The 23,398-nt window shown below is 41.4% G+C and overlaps 2 protein-coding genes and 1 long non-coding RNA gene across 3 annotated transcripts; all 3 read left to right on the plus strand.

Annotated features, from left to right (window-relative positions):
* Positions 1 to 121: 121 nt before the first annotated feature.
* LOC110966899 (uncharacterized) lies at positions 122 to 3,898 on the plus strand. Its single transcript, XR_002596769.2, has 2 exons — positions 122 to 490; positions 615 to 3,898. It is a non-coding gene; the product is annotated as an uncharacterized LOC110966899 (long non-coding RNA).
* Positions 3,899 to 15,067: 11,169 nt separating this feature from the next.
* gdf9 (growth differentiation factor 9) lies at positions 15,068 to 20,176 on the plus strand. The gene is made up of 2 exons (XM_022216414.2): positions 15,068 to 15,459; positions 18,474 to 20,176. Exons 1-2 carry the CDS (start codon positions 15,084 to 15,086, stop codon positions 19,406 to 19,408), a joined length of 1,311 nt encoding a protein of 436 aa, XP_022072106.2. The 5' UTR covers positions 15,068 to 15,083; the 3' UTR covers positions 19,409 to 20,176.
* Positions 20,177 to 21,224: 1,048 nt separating this feature from the next.
* LOC110966890 (cytochrome b-c1 complex subunit 8) lies at positions 21,225 to 23,361 on the plus strand. Its single transcript, XM_022216382.2, has 3 exons — positions 21,225 to 21,336; positions 22,283 to 22,454; positions 23,181 to 23,361. The coding sequence occupies exons 2-3, from the start codon at positions 22,301 to 22,303 to the stop codon at positions 23,273 to 23,275; spliced, it is 249 nt and encodes an 82-aa protein (XP_022072074.1). The 5' UTR covers positions 21,225 to 21,336; positions 22,283 to 22,300; the 3' UTR covers positions 23,276 to 23,361.
* Positions 23,362 to 23,398: the final 37 nt, after the last annotated feature.

The raw sequence follows: 23,398 nt of genomic DNA on the forward strand, positions 1-23,398 counted from the left end.
CTGGAGGGCGACATTACAACAGCCTGGCACTGAACGCATCACTGCTCTGAGGGAGTTTTATTTACTGAAGTCACCGTTTTTTAAAAATACTGAATATTTAAAACAAAAGCGTTTGTGCCAAAGAGCGTTCAAGGAAGAATTGGGAATTAACCAAACAAGTTTAAATGTTGAGGTTAAGACCTTGTTTTTGAGTAAACATTAAGTATTAAAACCTTACAAAAATGGGATTAAGTACAAATGTGTATTAATGCTGAGGTCCACAGTGTTCTGAATTTTTGGTGAAAGTTATGAATCTACAAAAACATGCATGAAAACACAAGTCCAAAGATTTCCTATGAGCAGGCTTTATTTGTATGTGTAATATTTTGCTTTTTTGTTATATTCTATATCATTTTTAATGTCATTTTATTTTTCCTTAGTCACATTGGCAAATGAGGAAAAGAACAACTCCCTTTTAACACGAATAAGTCTCCAGCAGAACCAGGTTAAGGTAGGGAGAACATCTGCCAGACAGAGTGAAGTCCACTGGATGGCACTCATGTCACACCTAATACATGAAGTTGTGTGTTTATCAATTTTAAATGCTGTATTTAATAATCTCACTCTCATCTCAGACCGTGCTGACCATGAGTGGACCTTCCAGTGATGCTGAGGGATGATATGATAAAAGGTACCCTGGGTGGTATACTATACACTGCAGGTATTTTGTTGTTAGAGTTAAATTTCCTAAAGTTTTACAAAATGTATGTATTTTTACTGGATACGATGTCTGGTATTATTTGTACGGGTTCAGCTTTACTGCACTGGTGTCGTACTTTAATGATGTCGAGGTAAACTTGCTAGTTGCAGGAATGTCTTAAAATGCCAACAGTTAACTGGAGGTAAACAGTTCATACACTTAAAGGAATAATTCACTTTAAAGTTAAATTCAGTCATTGCCTACCCACCCTCATGCTGATAAGAAGTCTGATGTAGTTTTTTAATCCACAAAACACTGGAGTTATAGAGCAAAACAGTGTTCAGGATTTTTTTCCAAAACAATGGAAGTATATACAGATCAGCAATAAAACATAATAAAACACTCCCCTCCTCTACAGACCTGCATTGTTTTGGAAAAATCCTGAAAGCTTAGTGTTTTGTGTGTTTAAAAAAACTACTCTGGACTTCTTGTCAGCATGAGGGTGAGTAGATAATGAATAAATTCTCTTTTAAAGTGAACTATTTCTTTAAGCAATATTTAAATAATGCATAATTCATAATGAATGCACTAATGAAGGATGAACGATTCCTGTTGCCAAACTTAATGTGATTTGTTCACACTTAGTAGATCATCATTCAAGGACTATTAGTCCAGTTACTTCATATGTTGACTGATATTTGACAAGATTAGCAGGATTTCTTGGGCTTTAGTATCAGCACATCTTTTGTATCCCTATACCTTGGACTCATCCCTGATGGACTCAGCAGAGAGGACGTATACCTTCTAAAGATTTTATTGGTTGCCAGTAAGAAGGCCATCACAAATCTATGGCTTCAGAAAAGATGCCCCAATGTTGTTTTATTTGTAGACATTGTTAAACAGTTGCATTTCATGGAACAGATGACATATTCAATAAGATTACAAAAAGAACGAGGTGAAAGGCGTTGGGAAAAATGGTGCAAATATTTAGCCAATGGTATTGCAGAATGTGAAATGGTAATTAACTACATGAACTCTGGGACCTGGGCATTTATTGTTGCGTTTGTCTGTATGATTTATGTTGTTGTTATGTTGTTCTAAATCATAAAAATTTATACATAAAAATTGGTTAAAAAGAATAGAATAGCAGGATTTTTTTTTTTTAGTATAAAAGTTGACGGGCAATACCTTAATTTCCATTAAAACTTCAGAGAGAATAGATCTGATTGTATTTTTGGAGAGATTTGCAACACAGTAGGTGGATTATGATATGATCAGACATTTTTAAGCCCAGCAGTCTCAACCCTAAGCCTTGAGTGTAAAGAACATTTATTTTCTAACAAAATAATACCATCAGGTGTCCAACAAATTCTATTAGGCCTAATGCCATAAAGATTCAGATGTTGTCCATAAACCTTTATACTAAGGAAATCAAGCTGATGTTGTAAAATATCAATTAACATATGAAGTACCTGTGAATTAATAATCCTCAATTTAGGATCTATTAAGTGTGAATTAATAACAAAGTCATAATGGCTTTATAACCTGTTAACTGTGAGCAACATGAATTGTCTGTCTTTATTAGTGCATTAGTAATTCATCGTGAATTATGCATTAATTAAACATTCCTTAAGGCTATGACTTGTATCCCTCGAGTAGTGTTACCTTCATAAAATTCTGTGCAGTCACAGAGATAGTATATCCTTCAGATTTATGATACAAGACTTTAAATTTTTGCTCCTCTTCAGGGATGATTATATTTTGATGATGTGAAAATGTTAGGAACTGGGGGTGGAGAACCCAAGCGCAGGCACAAACAGACAGGCAGCTGGGTATAATAATAAATAAGGTTTATTAATCAAACAAAACTACAAACTGAAAACGGGACTGAAGTGGCAAAAGGGAAACTAAACGGCAGGAAACAACAGTGCTACAGAGGGATACTCACACATGAGGGAACAAGTGACTAAAGCAAAAGAACAAGCTGAGGTCCAAACAAACTACTGAGTCCAGAGGGATAATCCACAAAGGGGAGGGAAGCGGAGAAGTCCAAAAACTGAAGTAATCCAGAGAGTAGTGAAAGCAGGAGAGCGACGACCGAAACAGCGTGTGTGTGTGTGTGTGTGTGTGTGTGTGTGTGTGTGTGTGTGTGTGTGTGTGTGTGTGTGTGTGTGTGTGTGTGTGTGTATGAATTGAGGTTTGGTTAGGGTTAGGGTAAGGATTAAGTTTAGGCAATCAGTTGTGATGGTTAAGGTTAGGGTAAGGCTCTAGGAAATGCATTATGCCTATGGATGTCCTCACTAAGATAGAAGTACAAACATGTGTGTGTGTGTGTGTGTGTGTGTGTGTGTGTGTGTGTGTGTGTGTGTGTGTGTGTGTGTGTGTGTGTGTGTTCTTGTACTTGCTACATGGTGAGTACCATTTTCTGCATTTAACTATCAAAATGAGGACATTTTTACAAAGTGAGGACATTTTGACCGGTCCTCACTTTGAAACAGCCATGTTTGAGGGTGAAGACTTGTTTTTAGAGAACAGGTATGAATTGAGGTTTGGTTAGGGTTAGGGTAAGGATTAAGCTTAGGCAATCAGTTGTGATGGTTAAGGTTAGGGTAAGGCTCTAGGAAATGCATTACGCCTATGGATGTCCTCACTAAGATAGAAGTACAAACATGTGTGTGTGTGTGTGTGTGTGTGTGTGTGTGTGTGTGTGTGTGTGTGTGTGTGTGTGTGTGTATAACAATGAGCCAGCGAAGAACTGAGGGGAAAGGCAGTGCTTAAATAGCAAGGCAGGGGACCAGGTGAAATGAGTTGAGCTTGATTGCATCAGCTGACAGAACACAGTAGGCAGGGTGCAGCAGACAGAGGGAGCCAAAGGAATAAAACAACAAAAGGGAGACTGGGGCAGAATCCTCACAGAAAAGGATATGCTGTATTTAAACTGATATCATTTTGTGGTTAGATTTGTACCTAAAAGTTTACTTAAATTTTCTCAAATTAAAAGTTTCTTGGAAAATTGTCTGTTATAGTTTGTCAGTAAAACGTGTGTTCAGCTTACTACACGGGGTTCAAAATTGGAACAGTTTCAGAGTGAACTTGTGGACATTTCTTGCTCGATGTTCTTTCAGCCATAGATATTTTGTGATATATAAAACTTCAAATATTTGATATGTACAACCTCACAAATATCAAATAAAGAGTTTATATATTTGAAAGTTTTAAGGTGAATATTTTTTTGTGGCTGTTTTGAGGCATGAAGTAATTTTACAATGTTAAGTTATGTTTTGAGTCTTAAGTGTACAGAACAAAATGATTGACATAGAATGCACTCTTATTTTTTTGACAGTGGATTGTATGGAAATTTTAGTTGACTTCAATGATTTCTATGAGAATACCACAGTATGTTTCTACCACGATAACACTGCATAAAATGGCAGCAGCATAGTATAACAGTTCATAACACACATGTACACATGCACAGTAAAAATGTATTGAGTAAAGCCTGAGGGGATAATGTTTCTGTTCTCCCCTCTCTGCTGTCTTCCACCAACCTGCAGGTCCAGAGCCTCTCTAAATAATCATATAATGCAGCTTTCACCGATCTAACCTCTCTCTCCCAGACACTTCCAAAGTGCGGTGCGCTGGGGGGGTTGAACTGAAACTCAATCTGATGCTGAGCCAGATGAGATCAGAGTGTGGGATGCAAGACCTGGAAGGCTTCCTGAAGCTCTCTTTCCCCTCCTTTGAAATTAGTACCCTGGTCAGACAGAAGCTCAGCTGGCTTGCCTCTTCGTGCAATGAAGCGACGGAGGGCCATTAGAAAGGAGTCTGTGTCCAGACTAGACAGAACCTCTATGTGTACTGCACGCGTCGTCAGACACTTAAACAATATGCCCCACCATTTCTCGTGGCAATGCCCAACCTTCACTGTGAAGGGCCCGAAACAGTCCATGCCTGTGGAGAAAAATGGAGGCTTCAGCAGTCTCAGTCTAGACCAGGGGTCGGCAACCTTTACGACTCAAAGAGCCATTTCGACCCGTTTCCCACAGAAAAGAAAACCAAAAACCTTTTGGCATTTAAAATGATGACAACACTGCATATATCACTTTTTTACCTCTATGCCCTTGTTAATTTTGAATGCATTAAAAAAATAATGTATTTAACCGCACCTTTCTCGGTTCCCAAATTTCTGGCACACCGATAACACTGATGAACACTCCAGCCAGGTAGGTAGCGCTAATGAACCTAAAGTCTGTTTTCCTGCTGTGAGGAAGATTCACAGGATGCACTGTCAGCGCACAACAAAGTTTGGTGAACAGTGATTGAAGACGAGAACATTCTGAGTGTGTTGAGCAGAAAGTTTCTTTTAAAAATCTTCCTGATGGCAGCTTGGATAAAAACGTGGTTATTTGGAAATTGTACAACAAATAGTTTTCTGATCACCGCAGCACTTCAAGCCGGTGTATCCATCCCATTATAGACCACTTTTCGAGATGCTAAAGGTGCTTGAGTTTACAAAAAGTTTTAAAATATTGAATATAATCACAACAAATTAACTTTGAGTTTGCAGTAATCTGTAAATGTAGTGCTGTGAAGGCGGAGACGTGCGGCGGTGGTGTATTTGCGACAATAAAAAAGAAAGAAATTTGAAGGAGCGACGGCTAGGATTTAGGAATGGTGGCCCGCCGCTGCTGAATGAATGTAGAGCAAACACTGGGATCCGAAGATCAACAGGACTCCAAATGAATACACCGTTCACCTTTCCTGCTCCGGATAGTGCACTGCTTTACCTCAGTTTTGCAGTGGAAAGGAGTCTGATTTCGCACTACTCAAAATGGCTCTGGATAATCTGCTCAACGGTCATGCACACCTCACTGAGCAGTTCAAATACCAAGTGCTTTTGGAGCACCTTCAACTACCTAGTGCTCACACATTAGCACAAGCCTATACACACGTGGACAAAATTGTTGGTACCCCTCAGTTAAAGAAGGAAAAACCCACAATTCTCACTGAAATCACTTGAAACTCACAAAAGTAACAATAAATAAAAATTTATTGAAAATTAAATAATCAAAAACAGCCATTACTTTTGAATTGTTGATTAACATAATTATTTAAAAAAAACAAACTAATGAAACAGGCCTGGACAAAAATGATGGTACCTCTATAAAAGATTGAAAACTATTTGACCAGAGTGACATGATTAACTCAGGTGTGTCATTTAATTGACATCACAGGTGTTTCCAAACTCATAATCAGTCAGTCTGCCTATTTAAAGGGAGACAAGTAGTCACCCTGCTGTTTGGTGAAAAGGTGTGTACCACACTGAACATGGACAACAGAAAGCGAAGGAGAGAATTGTCCCAGGACATCCGAAAAAAAATGATAGACAAACATCTTAAAGGTAAAGGCTATAAGACCATCTCTAAACAGCTTGAAGTTCCTGTGACAACAGTGGCTCATATTATTCAGAAGTTCAAGACCCACGGGACAGTAGCCAACCTCCCTGGACGTGGCCGCAAGAGGAAAATTGATGACAAATTGAAGAGACGGATCGTTGGAATTGTATCCAAAGAGCCCAGAGCGACCTCCAAAGAAATTAAAGGTGAACTCCAAGGCCAAGGTACATCAGTGTCAGATCGCACCATTCGTCGTTGTTTGAGCCAAAGTGGACTTCATGGGAGACGACCAAGGAGGACACCACTGCTGAAAAAAACTCATAAAAAAGCCAGACTGGAATTTGCAAAAATGCATGTTGACAAGCCACAAAGCTTCTGGGAGAATGTCCTTTGGACAGATGAGACCAAACTGGAGCTTTTTGGTAAGGCACATCAACTCTATGTTCATAGACTCAAAAACCAAGCATACGAAGAAAAGAACACTGTCCCTACGGTGAAACATGGAGGAGGCTCAGTAATGTTTTGGGGCTGCTTTGCTGCATCTGGCACAGGGTGTCTTGAAAGTGTGCAAGGTACGATGAAATCTGAAGACTATCAAGGCATTCTGGAGAGAAATGTGCTGCCTAGTGTCAGAAAGCTTGGTCTCAGTCGCAGGTCATGGGTCTTCCAACAGGACAACGATCCAAAACACACAGCCAAAAACACCCAAGAATGGCTGAGAGAAAAGCGTTGGACTATTCTAAAGTGGCCTTCTATGAGCCCAGATCTGAATCCCATTGAACATATGTGGAAGGAGCTGAAACATGCCATTTGGAGAAGACACCCATCAAACCTGAGACAACTGGAGCTGTTTGCTCATGAGGAGTGGGCCAAAATACCTGTTGACAGCTGCAGAACGCTCATTGACAAATACAGAAATCGTTTAATTGCAGTGATTGCCTCAAAAGGTTGTGCAACAAAATATTAAGTTATGGGTACCATCATTTTTGTCCAGCCCTATTTCATTAGTTTGTTTTTTTAAATAATTATGTTAATCAACAATTCAAAAGTGATGGCTGATTTTGATTATTTAATTTTCAATAAATTTTTATTTATTGTTACTTTTGTGAGTTTCAAGTGATTTCAGTGAGAATTGTGGGTTTTTCCTTCTTTAACTGAGGGGTACCAACAATTTTGTCCACGTGTGTATGTATGACCCCCAGCCATATACTACTGCTCTTCAAGCTCTTCAGGACACGTATGGACAGCCCCGCCAGCTCGTTCAGATTGAGCTTGGCGCCATCTTGAACTTACCACCAATAAAGGCAGGGGACCCAGAAGCCTTTGATAACTTTGCTCTGTCAGTTCATGCACTAGTAGGCATGCTTCGGTCACTAGAAGGTGAAAATGGTTACGAACTACGGTGTGGCTGTCACGTAGATAGACTACTGAGCAAGTTACCAGCTAGTTACAGAGACGGGTTCGTTGAATATAGTCTGAGCCATGGCATACTGCGAACTGGAACTGACCTAACATACACCCTGCCTGACTTCTCCGCATGGCTGCTGGTTAAATCACAAGCCAAGCGTATATCCAGCTGAGCTGCTGACATGTTTCATGACCAGACTAGGCAGGTTAAGAAAGGCAAGAAGGTGCCAGGACACTCATCCATCGTGTACTACAACGCAGATAGTCAAGCTAATAAAGTGTCACCTCCATCTTCCAGCTCCAGCCCATCTACTTCTAACCCAAAGCTCAAGATAAAGGCTTACTGTCCCTGTAACACGCGAGACCATTATCTCAGTCTGTGCCCTGCATTCAAGACCCTGTCCACCACTCAAATAATAGAGTGGATTAAAGACAAAGGCTGCTGGTCTGTGGCAGAAATCATACACCTGAAGCATGCACCCTGAAGAAGCCTTGCAAAGTCTGTAAGCAGCAACACCTCACAGTGCTGCAAGCAGTTTGTCAGCAAGAACCCAGGAAGGTTTTGATGGTCAGCACTACTCCAGACACCGTCTACATCGACTGCCCTAATCGTCCTCAGAAGGTTATGCTAAAGATAGTACAGATTCAGCTGCACAATGCAGAGCTTTCACTTGATGCTTTCGCTGTACTAGATGATGGCTCTGAGCGGACTATCATCCTCCCTCCAGCGGTTCAACACCTTCATCTGGAAAAGGAGCCAGAGACAATGTCACTACGAACTGTTCGCCACTATGTGATCCACCTGCGAGGAGCTTCTGTCTCTTTCGAAATCTCACCAGCGCAGAACCCTGGAACGAGATATAAAATTCATCACGCCTTCACCGCCGAGGAACTGGGCCTCTCAGAACACAGTTATCCAATAAGAGCACTTGTGCAGAAGTACCCACACCTGCAGGGGTTATCATTCCCGTCAATAGACAAAGTGCATCCACTGGTGCTGATTGGCTCTGACTTCGTCCATCTGCTTGTTCCTACACAGCCGGTACGATCTGGTCCTCCTGGGAGCCCCTTCGCTGTCTGTACCTCCCTTGGATGGGCACTTCAAGGTCCAGCTACAATAGCTCATCTTCCTGCTAAGGAGCAACAGTGTCTCTTCACCACCTCCCCGACCTCTGACCTTCTCCAACACGTGGAAAGACTGTGGAAAATTTACATCTTTCTGTATGTCAATGTGAAAAAGGCTACACACTCTAAGGAAGACCAGCAGGCCCTTGAGCTACTAGAATATCGTACTACTAAGGTACAGGTAGACGGAGTGACGAGATACGCAACCCCTCTACTCCGTCGCAAAGACAGCCCTATTCTTCATCTCCCAAACCAGCACTGCTACCTCAGCTACATAGCACCAAAAGACGGTTAGCAAAAGATGCTAAACAAGCTGAAGTTTACTGTCAAGAAGTGAACAAACTGGAGGCAGCAGGCTATGTCAAACGCCTTTCTCCTGAGACAGTAGATTCTTCCCAATAGTCGTGGTATCTGCCACATCATGTGGTCTACCACAACGGAAAACCCAGGATCGTCTTTAACTGTTCGTACCAATACGACGGACAAATCCTTAACAGCCAGCTTTTGCCAGGCCCGATTCTGGGATCTTCGCTGCTACGTGTCCTCCTGCGGTTTAGAGAACACTCTGTAGCCATTAGTGGTGACATCAAGCCGATGTTTCACCAAATTCGCCTGCTCCCAGAGTATAAACCCCTACTCCGCTTTCTTTGGAGAGCCATGAAGAGGGACAAGGAGCCAAATGTGTACGAATGCAAGTTCTGCCATTCGGAACTACGTGTAGCCTGTGTTGCGCCACGTACGCCCTCCAGAGGCATGTAAAGGATAACCATCAAGGCAACGAGGACATCCTCACTTCCGTAGAGAAGGCCTTCTACGTCGACAACTGTTTGCAGAGTTTGACCTGCCCAGACAAAGCCAAGAACCTCATCGACCGAATGCGCCACTTATTGGCTATGGGAGGGTTTGAGATAAGGCAATGGGCTAGTAACGTCCCATCAGTTATAGAGCACCTTCCTGCGGAGGCTCGAGCTGCCAGCACGGAATTGTGGCTTTCTCAACACCACCAAGACCCGGAGGAGCCAGCTCTGGGTCTTTGTTGGAACTGCCTCACCGATCGCCTCGGATACAGACTTCGCCCTGTGGAGTACTCATCACCTACACTAAGGAATGTTTACAAAGTGATGGCATCACAGTACGACCCACTGGGATAGCTCATTCCATACTCCACATGAGCCAAAATCCTCGTTCAAGACCTCTGGAAGGCAGGAGTAGGTTGGGATGAGCAGATCCAACCAAAGGCCCTACTGGACAGATGGAAACAGTGGGAAGCCGAATTGGTGGACCTCCCACAAGTGGAGATACCATGAGGTTATGTGCCACCAAGTGTAGAAACAGATGGACTCAAAAGGGAGGCTCACGTGTTTTGTGACGCCTCTGAACGGGCCTATGGTGCGGTGGGATATCTATGACTGCAGGATCACCACGGTAACACCCATGTGTCATTCGTGATGGCAAGGTCCCGGGTCAGCCCACGTAAACAGATCTCCATGCCTCGCCTCGAGCTATGTGCAGCTCTTGCTGGACCACAATTGGCCAAAGTCATGGAGACAGAGCTGTCTCTTCTTCCCAGTCAGGTAACGCTATGGACTGATTCAACAACAATTCTGACATGGCTCAAGTCGGACTCATGCCGCTATAAGGTCTTTGTCGGCACGAGGATTGCAGAAATACAAGACCTAACCGAAGCCGTAAGTTGGAGGTACGTTAGCACCGCAGATAACCCAGCCGATGACCTCACCCATGCAAGAGCCTTCTTGAGCTAACTCACACAAACCGTTGGAGTCAAGGCCCCCAGTTTCTTCTCCAGCACCCAGATACCTGGCAAACTTTGTGAATCGACGGCCAAGACGAAGACGAGATAGAGTTACGAAAGACTGTCTTCTGTGGGAACGTCAACATAGTAATCTGAGCACTTTGCCCATCACCGACATCGACAGCTGGGATGAGCTCATCAAGGCCACTCACCAGTTCCTGCACGGGGCGGCCACAGATCAAACTTCCGTTATGACAGCAGCAGATGCTCTTGCTGCAGAGCTGCATGTCCTGAAACAAGCTCAAAGCGATAGTTTCCCAGAAGAGGTGCAAGCTCTCGCTGCTGGCAAGCCGGTGGCCAAACATAGTCGCCTAATGACACTTGCCCCTGAATATGACTCTGTTGTTGGACTTATAAGAGTGGGAGGACGACTCCGGAGAGCAGAAACCCTAGATCCAGATGCTATTCACCCCATAATCCTGGATCCAAAACACCACGTGACAAACCTCCTAATCAAAGACTATGACCACAAACTCTTGCATTCTGGCTCTGAACGAGTGTTTGGGGAAATAAGGAGGAGATATTGGATCCTGCAAGGCCGAGAGTCAGTAAAGAAGCACCAGTACAGCTGTACTGGGTGTCAGCGGTGGCGAGCTAGCCCTGTGATCCCTCAGATGGCAGATTTACCCCCTGCACGTCTCCGGCTGTACAAACCACCGTTTTGGTCAACAGGAGTGGACTGTTTCGGCCCCTACAACATCAAAGTGGGTCGACGTACAGAGAAGCGATGGGGGATAATATTTAAATGCATGACAACAAGCTGTGCCCATCTCGACCTATTGGAGAATCTAGACACCGACGCATTTTGATGGCATTGCGCCGTTTCATTGCACGCCGCGGGAAGCATTACAAGATCCTATCCGATAGAGGGACCAACTTTCGTGGTGGAGCAGCCGAACTACATGCAGCCTTTACATCTCTAGAAGCCCCCTCAAAGAGCGTCTGGCTGATCAGAAGATTGAGTTCCGGTTCAACCCTCCAAGTTCACCGCATTTCGGCGGCACTTGGAAGAGAGAGATAAAGTCTGTTAAAGCAGCTCTACAGGTGGTGCTGGGGAACCAAACTTTCAGCGAAACAGTTTTACAGATCGTACTGATAGAAGTAGAGGGCATTCTCAATTCAAAGCCCCTTGGCTACATCTCCTCCGACATGGCGGACCCTGACCCGGTCACTCCAAACTTACTGCTGATGGGTTGTCGGGATGCTTCGCTCCCCCAAGCTATCTGCGCATTCAGTGATCTACTTGGAAGAAGAAGGTGGCGACACAGCCAAATCTTAGCTGATCACTTCTGGACCAACTTTATTCGTCACCATCTACCAGACCTACAGAAGCGACCGAAAGGGCAAAGGGACGCCGACAATCTTACTACTGGACAAGTCGTGATGGTGGTTGACCCTCAACTACCTCGGGCCCAGTGGCCAATCGGTAGGGTTGTCAAGACCTGCCCAAGTGCAGACGGTCGGGTCAGAACAGCAGAAGTGAAGATCAAAGGTCAGACGTATCTTCGACCTGTTGCTGGACTCATTAAGCTCCCAGCCTGGGAAGATGAGGAAGACACCTAATACAGTCATGTGTAGACTTTCCTATATAAAGTGTAAATTTAATGCTTAAATTTAGGGGCGGCTGTGTAAGAAAGTCTATGTTTTCCCATTACACTTATGCACTTAGTGCTTGTTATTTGGTTTAAGAAATATGATGACATCACTTCCTGTATTACCATGCTTTTTCCATCACATGGTTCAGGGGTGCATTGTGTTAAATGCCAGTTGTGTGCGTTCCTGCCCAAACGTGAGTTTTTGCTTTGTTCCATGTAAAGTACTGTTCGTATTGGTCAAATGCTATGTGGCCTGGTAGCTACCATATTACATCTGAATGTTTATGTTGGTCATCTGTGTTTATTGTGATGAAGATTAATGTAAATGTCCGCAATGGTCACGGCAAGTTTGCACGTCCGTCAGACGCTGTAGTTGCACTTTTCCGCCACGAGATGTCTCCATTGACCACAATATTGTTCCTATTTGCCAACCCGGGTTTGAATGCATATTCAGTGTATTAGCCATTAAAACCATGCTCCAAAGGCTAAGTTATGTTATAACTTTTATTTAATCGTTTGATAAATAATTTTGGATAAATATAAATGACACAAATGTATGTATGAAAGTTTATTGAGAAAATAATAATAATGTAAATTTCATTTCTGTTTCCTTAGAACCACACACACTAGAACCACACACATACACACGTAAACTCCTATATGCCTACCTGCCAATGTCTCCTGCCAGCGTATACCACTTTCACCTGTAATGTCCAGCCTTCTTCATCATTAAAGTCATCTTGGAGTATCTCTCTGCCTCCTGCTCTCTGACCGGAGCCCCCATCTTTAAAGGAGCTCTCACCCAGTACTCCAGAGTGTCTCACTCTATCACACCCAATGTACATTTTAGTACCACTTTGGTTTGGTCACCTGAGGTGGTACCAATATCTGGTCTGGCCCATGTGCCAGCGAATTCTCGCAAAAGTTTCTAGGGATCTCGTGAGATCTCGCAAAACTGTAGGTTTATATACTTATCTTTTTGGCAGTATGGAGAGGACACCCACCCCTACGACAGTTTAACTGAGTTTTATTTTGAAATCTGCCTAAAATATAAAGACATTCAAGCAGTGCTTAACAAGAGGCACAGTTTTCACATAAACAAAACGCTTTTCGAGCCGGCTGGTTCCAGTGCAAATTCGGAGCCAGTGTCTGACTTGACACCAGTTCTTTGTGTTTTCACTAACTATGCATCGGCTCCAGGGGACGCAGCAGTGGTCGGCCAAAAACAGCCCCCACTTTGACCAGCTGCATACCGTGATTCCAACCAGGGCCCTGAACGACACAGCCGAGCTGGAGTTGATGCACTACGAGTCTGCCATGCAGACCACCAGTCCTGATCCTGGTAAGTTTTATTTCTCAAACATCCTGCTGTTAACCTACTATGAATATAGGGCTGGCCCGAATAGTGGTTTCTGGTATCCGGTATGCGGTCTATAACTTCAGCAACAAATTACTCTAAAATGCTACAGTGAAATGAGTTGAAAATCACCACAGAGGTAGTTGAGGACATGCAGAACAAGAATCTGGTGGAGGTTGCAGAAAACAATTTGTTTATGTTTTTTAATTAATATTTTAATTTGCCCATGAAAGCAGGTCTTATACTGTGGATAACTTCAAACACAGTTTACTTCAAAATGCTACAGTGAAATGAGTTGAAAACTACAACAGAGGTAGTTGAGGACATTTAACAAGAATCTGGTGGAGTATGTAAAAAATAATGTGAATTTTTTTTTTTTTTACATTGCCAATGAAAGCAGGTTTTATACTGTATACTGCGGATAATATTCAGCACAGTTTATTCCAAAAATGCTACAGTGAAACAAGTTGAAAATCAGCACAGAGGTAGTTGAGGACATGTAAAACAATAACCTGGTGGAAGTCACAGAAAACAATTTGTTTAAGTTTTTTAATTAATATTTTAATTTGTCCATGAAAGCAGGTATTGTACTGCATGTGGTCTATAACTTCAGCACCTGATTACTTCAAAATGCTACAGAGAAATTAGTTGAAATTTATCACTGGGGTAGTTGAGGACATGTAGAACAATAATCTGGTGGAAGTTGCAGAAAAAATTTGTTTATGTTTTTTTAATTAATATTTTTATTTGCCTATGAAAGCAGGTTTTATACTGCATGCAGTCTGTAACTTCAGCAAAGAAAAAAGATAAAACTTCTAATGCATAGTTTTAGAGAAACCTAAGTTTCAAAAATTATTTTTGATATCGCTAATGGGTTGACCTAATATTAGTAATTGCATCAAACTAATATTTGTGAAATCTAAACTGATTTTGTCAGCAACATTTAAAGCTGTTTCAACACACAGCTACAGTAAAAAATAAATAAAAAATCTATAAAAATGTCCACTATTTTTAAAAAAAATCTTTTTAATTATTTATATATTTAGTATTTCACTTTTTGTAAGGATAACATGTAAGTTTTTTATATATTTTTTCATCAGTCTTCTTATCTACTATCTATGGTATGTTGGATGTCTTGTGTGTATACCATGCTGCTTGTGTTTATTATGTATACAATTTTTTTTTTGTTTTTGCATGTACAACTCACACACAAGATACTCTGGCACAAATGAAGTTCCTATCGGAAAAATAAAGTTATTTGAATTGAATTGAATTGAACTGAATTGAATTTGTTGTTGAATAAATCAAAATCACTACATGAAAAGACAAAACATAGGTTAAGTGGAGCAGGTTAATAGTAAAAATGCTTGGAAATTCAGAAAGACTGTGACACACAATAAATCCTTTTAAATAACGTGGAACTGCTAGTTTTCAGTTTTTCAGTGCATGCTACCAAGTATTTGACAGTTCGATAATAAACTGGGTGACTTACAGGATCGTTCAGTTCAGTCACAGTGCTCCACATTGAGCAGCAGCCTGGAGGTGCTGGTCTCATCTCATATAAAGTCTCTTCTTCCAACAGGGAAATGACTGATGGGGCTGATTGCTAACACCTGCGCGTGCTGATCAGCGGCGGCACGTGCGTGGTGCCGTTGACCTCGAGCTCTCGGCAGAGAGTCTCTCTGAGTTCTGACCGGTTTCGTTGTTTACGATGGAAAAACAAATGCTCATGTCAGCCGCCCTTCGCTTCTTCCGCACTGTGATGCTGCTGCTGCTGGTCGCCTGCAGCTGCCCGCTGGTCACTTCCTCTCCGTCCGCCTCCAATGCGCTGCCCGCCCTGGGGGACCTCACCTACCCGTACGGCAACATCTTCTCCCCGCTGCTCAAAGCCCTGTCGGAACACGGAGGTTCCAGGTGGAACCCGGGCCTCAAGAAGAAAATGAAGCCCGAGCACAGGTACATGAAATATCTGACCGAGGTGTACAAGAAGCCATCCCGGGTGCAGAGGAGCGTGGACGGGAATAAACTCTACAACACCGTCCGACTGATCAAGCCCCATGACGAGTGTCCTGCACAGAGTAATGACGGTGAGCAAAGCAGCTGACAGCCAGCTAGAACTACTTATCTTCTGATCAAAGTTCTGCAAAGTTTTCAGTAAGTTAGTTCAGACCCTGCATCCACTGGAATGGAAATGACATTTAAGGGTCTGGATCACTAAGAATCTAAATTATTCTGAATATATTTAATGGCTTTTAAGTCCAGGATTTTTTTATAAATGGGTAATTTGGGTGATGATGGTCAACATTTCATTATTTAGTGTCACATGCGAAGTTATGGAGTATCTGTGAGCATGCCATAGCTAAACCCTGATAATTTTTTTTTTCATTTGAAGTGCAGTTTGACATGGTTGACCACATGCCAAATTATGGTGATAGTCAGAGCCCCCCCCCCCCCCCCCCCCCCCCCCGGATGCAACCATCTAGCAACATCTACCTGTACTTTGTGCCGCACAGAAACTGCTTCAAGGCCGCTCATCGAAAAAGAATGAATCGATAAAAGTATCCACAAGCTCATATTTTTTCCAGTTGTTTATGTGATCAATTATGTAGCCTCCTATGTTAAAAAGTACATCAATGCGCTCATGATATTTTCCTGACAAAGGCATCAAAACTGATGTCTTCATTTTATGTTGCCCAAAATCATACACATGTAAAGTTGCTCAGACCTGCATCCAGACGTACACACACACACACACACACGGACACACACACACACACACACACACACACGGACACACACACGGACATCCACTTCCAAATGTTAAACATGCATCCTGTTTTTCTTAAGTTTTAATGGTATTTCACACCCATTCAGTCATGGTGTTCTTAAAGAAAATATTGGAAGTTTTACGTGTATGTATGTATGTATGTATATATATATATATATATATATATGTGTGTATGTAATTACTTTAGATATTTGTAGGATTTTTGGGGAAGATTTTTACTCACTTTTTGAAAATATTTACAAGAATATTCTTGCCAAATTTGGGGAATTTTTTTAAATTAAATTTTTTTTTAAGGGAAACTTAATCAAATTTTCAGAAATTTGGGGGTTTTTTTTCTAAATTTTTGTTTTTTTTCAGACAAGGAAACCATATTTCTTGGTTAAACCTTCTTAACATTAGATTAACATTGTTAGAACTTGTAATGTTAACGAGTGTTGTGGGAACGTTCTCCGCTTGCTGGAGTGCACACAGTGTAATGTTCACAGTACTGAGACTCCAGCACCAGTTAAATTATTAAAACTGGGACTGAAAATATATGACACTCAAAAATACTTGCTTAGGGTCGGATGCTTGAGGTTACAGTCCAATGAAAAAGCAGATAAGACGATCGTTTTCCGATTAGAGGAGGTCAGTAGCGTGACCACCTCAGTATCGCTTAAAACTTTGTAGGAATGATCTCTGGCGTCTGAAACGGACATCTGCCTTTTTAAAAGCTGAAATTCCAACATTTTTATAATATTTCGCCCAATGGAAACTTTCAGTAAATCATCTGCGAATTTGAAATTAAATAAGATGCCACTTTCAGATGTCCATATATCTCGAAGTATGTCCTGGAGTTTTCACATTTTCAAGACATGTTCATAAGTTTTTGATGAATGGAGAGTAAAATCTACTTTCTTTGCAATTTATGAACAAATCCTGAATGTGAGAGCTCTTAAGCAGAAAGATGAGTCTTGATTGCCAGTATTTGCTGGATTCTCTCCATTCAACCGACCAAGTCCTTAAAACGTGAGAGATTTACTGAAAATTTCTCTTAGGCAAAAAAAGTATGGAAATGATGGAATTTCATCACACAAAAAAAATAGAGAGCAGATGTCAGTTTCAGGTGCCAAAGATCATTCCAGCAAAGTTTAAACAGATTCTGAGATGGTAAAGTAAGCTTTGCTGAATTGACAAGGAATGACCATGATACAACTACAGTGACCAAACATTGTGAAGAAAGGTTTTAAGTCACTTTTTCAAAATGAACCAGATTACAAACTGCTCTGGGATCCCAGGTACCTCAAGACCCTCATTTACCGTGTGGAGTGGTTCTGGCAACTTGGCAATATTTGTTGAGGAAATATATTGTGCCATATAGTTTCTGTCTGAAACAAATGGAGCCTATACCAGCTGACTTGGGCGAAGGCAGGGGACACCCTGGACAGGTCGCCAGTCTGTCACAGGGCTACATATACAGACAGACAATCACACTCGCATTCACACCTACGGGCAATTTATAGTAATCAATTAACCTCAGCATATTGTTGGACTGTGGGAGGAAGCTGGTGTGCCCGGAGGAAACCCACGCATGCACAGGGAGAACATGCAAACTCCATGCAGAAAGATCCCGGGAAAGCCGGGACGCTATCCAGGGATCTTCTTGCTGCTAGGCGAAAGTGCTAACCACTATTCCACTGCTGCCCAGTCTGATTTTATTTGATTTTTTTGTTCAGTACTTAAACATTGCTAAGAAAAGTCATTTATAAATACAGCTTATTATATTCTTCAGCTCTGATGCTAACTGGTGTCAGGGGTGACATTTTTAGCAGTTAGGTTCGTGAATTATGACTTAAGAAAAATCTAATAGTTCATATTACTATATGGAAATAAAATGAACATGCTTGTTAAGTCAGTCATTTTATTTAAAAAACAACTATTGACTCCTATTGAGGAATTCTCTATCATTTGTCATGGTAGCACCTTTTCCAAGTCATTTAGGTCATTCTAAAAAGACATGATTCAAGAAACACAAACGAGTACATCTCATGTTATTATTATTATTATTATTATTATTATTACTTTTTAAATGATAGTCTTTGAAGGGAGCTGATATACTTAAATTCACTAAATTCATCAACATGAATGTTTATACTTGTCTCCCAGTACAAGTCACATAAAGGCACCTGTGACATCATTTACTTAAATGAATATGTCTACAATGTTCACGTTTTCTCTGGCCAATTAAAATTTAGTGTAAGTATGAGCCTGTGGACATCTTCTTTTCTGAGACCAACATGTAATGGTGTCACTCTGGCTTGTGTTTTCCCTCAGAAAGTTTTATGCAGGAATTGTCCTACAGCCTTGATCAAGTAAGAAGAAAAGAGCAGCTTCTAAAGTCGGCCCTGCTCTACAATTTCAACCACGCCCACTCGACACCTGTCAGCTCTGTGTGTTACCTGAGTATCAAGGAGCAGGAGCAGTGGAACCAGTGCCAGCTGTGTCCCGGCATCCACCGCGCAGTGAACTTCACGGCCAGTGCTGACGGGGGGAGGTGGAGAAGCTGGGTGGAAATCGATGTCACCACCTTCCTTCAGCCTCTGTTGAAGTTCCAGAAGAAGAATATCCACCTGCTCATCAACATCACTTGCCCACACGAGCAAAGGGCCAGGGCCGACGGGCACAGAAGCCCACTGGAGTTCATCCTGAGGTCCCCTCCTCTGCTTCTTTACCTCAGTGACACCAGTAAAATCGACCACCAGAGGTTACTGGAGAACACCAAAGCAGGTCAAAGGCCACCCACTGCATCGAATACATTTCAGAAGCAGATGGTTTTTAAACCAGAACAGAGGCGCAAGAGGAGATGGAAGAGGGAAGCCCCAAAGAGCAAACGAGGTGATAAAAGCCTGGACATCCACCTGCCTGAGCTGCTTCCGAGCTCTGAATTCCCAACAGGTGACTGTGCCTTGTATGATTTCAGGGTACGATTCAGTCAGCTCAAACTGGATCACTGGATTGTTTTTCCACCAAAGTACAACCCCAGATATTGCAGAGGCATCTGCCCTAGGACGATGGGCTTCATCTACGGGTCGCCTGTCCACACCATGGTGCAAAACATCATCTACGAGAAGCTGGACTCCTCCGTGCCCCGGCCCTCGTGTGTTCCCTCCCACTACAGCCCCCTCAGTGTCATGATCTTCGAAGAGGACGGCTCCTACGTCTACAAGGAGTTTGAAGACATGGTTGCCACCAGGTGCACGTGTCGCTAAGCTGGCTACCAACATAGGTCTTTTGTTTTTCTTTCTTGTCTACAGGCTGAATAGAACGTCACAGATAACCTCCTCATCAGTCATTACAGCTGAACTATTTCCAAGAATCAAATATTTTGACCAGGCTCAGTGATTTCATGAATTTATTAAGTGCATGAAAGAAGTTTGATCTGGAGCAGGTGTGTTTACTTAAAGTATTTTAACATGACATAAGGTAGATGCGTGACATTTATTTACTTTTTGTTAAGGCATGAAAAAAGATGCAAATGTACCCTGTTGTGCAGCTTACTGTTTGCATATATGGTAGTGAATATAACACACTTGAAGGAAAAAATGTGTGATGTATTTATTTTAAGTTCATTTTTTGTTAACTTATTTTGTGTGGGTTGTCTGTCATTCTTTAACACAATTGCCAAATTTCACCCTGTTCTGGACAACAAAAAATGGAAAAAGCAGACACAAACTGGTATCAAACCTTTTACATATTGTTTTATTCCTGGGGATTACAGACAGCTGTCTGAATGGCAGCTGTCTCTATAATGTCCAGAATGAAAATTGTCAAGGTTTCAGTGTGTATTTATTACGTCTGGTCACTGAGTGACTGCATACATGTGAACCAACCGCATGCTTATGTATTTGTACTGGTTGAATGTGCATGTCATGTCTATTTATGCAAATTGAATGAATTCACTGTGTGTCTGTGCTCAGCTAATATTGAGAAGAACGAAAATATCTAGACATTCTGAGAAAAGTTGGAAAATTAAAAGTAGCATGCATAAATGTTGTCCTTGTCTGAAATGGTGCACAAACAGATTTTTATTGTTATAGCTTTTGTGCTGTCAAGAGTGTCAAGTGCACTTGGCCCTCCTAAATGCACTTTACAGTATGTGCTGACTGTACTTTAAGATTGTGTGAGGGAGACCACTGATGAGACTAGTTCAGAGTTATCTGATACAGTACTAGAAAATATGATTTTCATAACTCAAGCTTCTTCTACATGTTTCTGATACTGATCTTTGATTGTGTTTTGCTGATTACTGGACAGTCAGGGGCACGTTGAAACTAAATACCACCAGTGGTAGAAGTAGTATTCAGATTCTCTATATATGTAGGTGTATAATGCCAGACTGTAAAAATACTCCACTACAAAGTCTTGCATTCAATGGTGCCCTATTGAAAGTAATTTATGTCGGTATCATCAGCAAAATTTGCCCAAAGCATTAAAAGTAACATTACTTATGCTGCAGAAAAATGCTCCACTACAAGTACAGTTATCTATGTTTGTACATGAACAATTACATGGGTAAGTAACCCCAATTTTAACTGTAATGAACAAAAATATAAATGCAGGATAGTATTTACTAAACTATTTGTTTCAATGCATGGCATCTCTACAACAGAACTGACATCATGAAGCAGTTGATTACACACTATAATGGAAGTAACAGATTAAGAGTGGAATCGTGGAAAAGAAATCGGTAACAAAACATCTGCGATGCACAGTTAATGAGGTTCCCGATGCAGGGTTTTGGATGTTGTCTCACTCTCGGGCTGGGTGAACTTGGTGGACCTTATTGAGGACAATTGAAATGATCAGACATGCAAATCCAAAAGCAATTGTGGCAAAATTATTTTACTATGCTGCTGACTTCTCAAATGACAAGTAGTGAGGTTGTGAATGTTCCAGTGACCATAACTGGTCACTGGAACATTCAAACAAGTTCCTGAAATGGCTCCAAGAATATCTGAGGACCTGAAGTTGAGTTCTTGACCCAGAAAAAGGGCTTGACTTCCCTCAGTCTTCAGTTTGGAAGTCCTCCGGTCCGTCAGGTGGCGCTACCGTCCCCAGTGCGAGCAGACAGCCGGCGCCCGAATAAAGAGGACGGACACGGGAACTGCGTCAGGAAAGACTGTGGAGAAGCAGAACGGTGAGCCTCAATGTCACGAATTTATCGCTGTGTTTTTCGCTTTTGCTGGGTTTTATTGTCGATATATGTCAGATCTTAATGTGTGTTCAGAGAAGGCCTGAGCTACTTTGGGTCTGTTTCGGTCAAATCTCCATGTTAATGTGTCACGCTAACGTTTCAAGGTCTGTTTGTACTTTAGCACTTCGCCTCCTGGAGCTAGTTGATGCTAACATTTAGCACGGCTAACGAGCCCAGCCTGTCTTACTTTGACAACGTTATTGTTTCATCACTTGCAATCACATATATAATTTGACACCTTAGTATTTTATTTATTTATTTATTGCTTTCCTGATTATCGGTGGAAAGCCGTTTTAACGTTATTACGTGTTTAATACCATTGCACATGTTAATTTTTTAGCTGGGAAACTGTTGTAAAAAGCATAATACTTCGGTTACTTTGTGTTGCCCTACTGTATTTGTTACACTAACTGCACAGATTTAGAACAAGACAGGAAGTTATACAGTTTAATGCAACATATGGTGACATGATTGTGCAATATTTATCAACTAACCCTAAAAATCACAGCTGAAATTAAATGTCTCACTAGAGGCTTTTATCATGTCTATTACTTTGTTTTTATGGCAATATTGCAGCTGCTGGTCAGTTATTTATAAAAACAGCCTGAGCAAATGGAAATTATTATTATTTTACCTCCTATTCAGTAATAGTCCATACAGTTCATCGAGGAATTGAGTGGTATAATTTAAAATGATCACATGCATGACAGTGTTTTCTTACCTATTACTTACTGGAAACTAATACAATGTGAAGATTTTTCCTCTTTCTACAAAGATGTACAGAGATATATGTGCTTGTGTGCCATTTGATACATTTTCATAGTATTTGATTTTGAATTTTTGCATTATTCCAAATCATAACCCCTGTGTGATCGTGTTGTGTTTTCAGATCAGCTCTCTGGTGAATATGGGACGTCACTTTGGAAACTTGGCCAAGGTCAGGCATGTGATCACATACAGTCTGTCCCCCTTTGAACAGAGGGCTTTCCCCAACTATTTCTCCAAGGGAATCCCCAATGTGTGGAGAAGGGTCACAGCGTCTTTCTTCAAAGTTGCACCCCGTGAGTTTTTGCTTTTCCATTCATTGTTGCTATTTTTTACATTTGGAGCTGATAAAATAAAATATTATGTAGTTACAGAAGTCATTTACACAAAGTCTAGATGCCAACTATAATCTATTATTATCATCATGAAGTTGTCAGAGAACATGTGATATGTGTGCATGGTTTGAGCCTGCTGCCTTTAGATCTCAGGCTCTAATGCTTCGTGTAATTTAGCTTCACCTGCCACTTGGGTCAAGTTGGATTGGTTCCCAATAACCTACTAGGTCTGTTACCTGGTTTGACTCCAGCTTCTGTTGGGGTTTATATAACAAGTCACCATGGGTGGCAGAAAGATGTGTTATATGCCTAGTACTGCTACAACCTTTTTTTTTACTAAGCTTCAAAAGACTGTTAATAAAACCCGACTTTATAAGTTTCCTGTAAGAAATGGCTTATTTTTGGGGCTGAATTTATGCTGAGTAAGTTACCATAACACATACAATATTTTCTTGTTACATTGAGTTTGGTATTCTTTGCTGTCTGTAGTTGAATGTAGTAGAAAAAAATGTGTATTTTAAGTTACAAAACCTGTTACTGATTTTTTTTTTCAGGATCTTTACAAATATGAATTGTCATATTTAACTATTTTAAAGGTTTTACTCGATGCCTTTATTGGACAGCAATGTGGAGCTACATTCATTTCAGAATGGTGCTAATTTTCCTTTTTGATCTTTGTTTTTGCAGCAATGACCCTCATGTACTTGACCTACAGCTGGGGCAACAGCGTCCATCAGCAGGGCAAGAGGAAGAATCCTGCTGACTACGAGAACGAAGAATAAACTGCTGCCATCTTTCTAAAATTTGTCCTCTGTTCTTAATTCCAACGCTGTCTGTTTAACCAATAAAGATGAAAATATTTATGTGACATTGGACCTGCTTGATTTTATTGAGCCATCTCTTCT

Source organism: Acanthochromis polyacanthus, chromosome 10 (assembly GCF_021347895.1).
Source record: "Acanthochromis polyacanthus isolate Apoly-LR-REF ecotype Palm Island chromosome 10, KAUST_Apoly_ChrSc, whole genome shotgun sequence".
NCBI lineage: Eukaryota > Metazoa > Chordata > Actinopteri > Pomacentridae > Acanthochromis > Acanthochromis polyacanthus.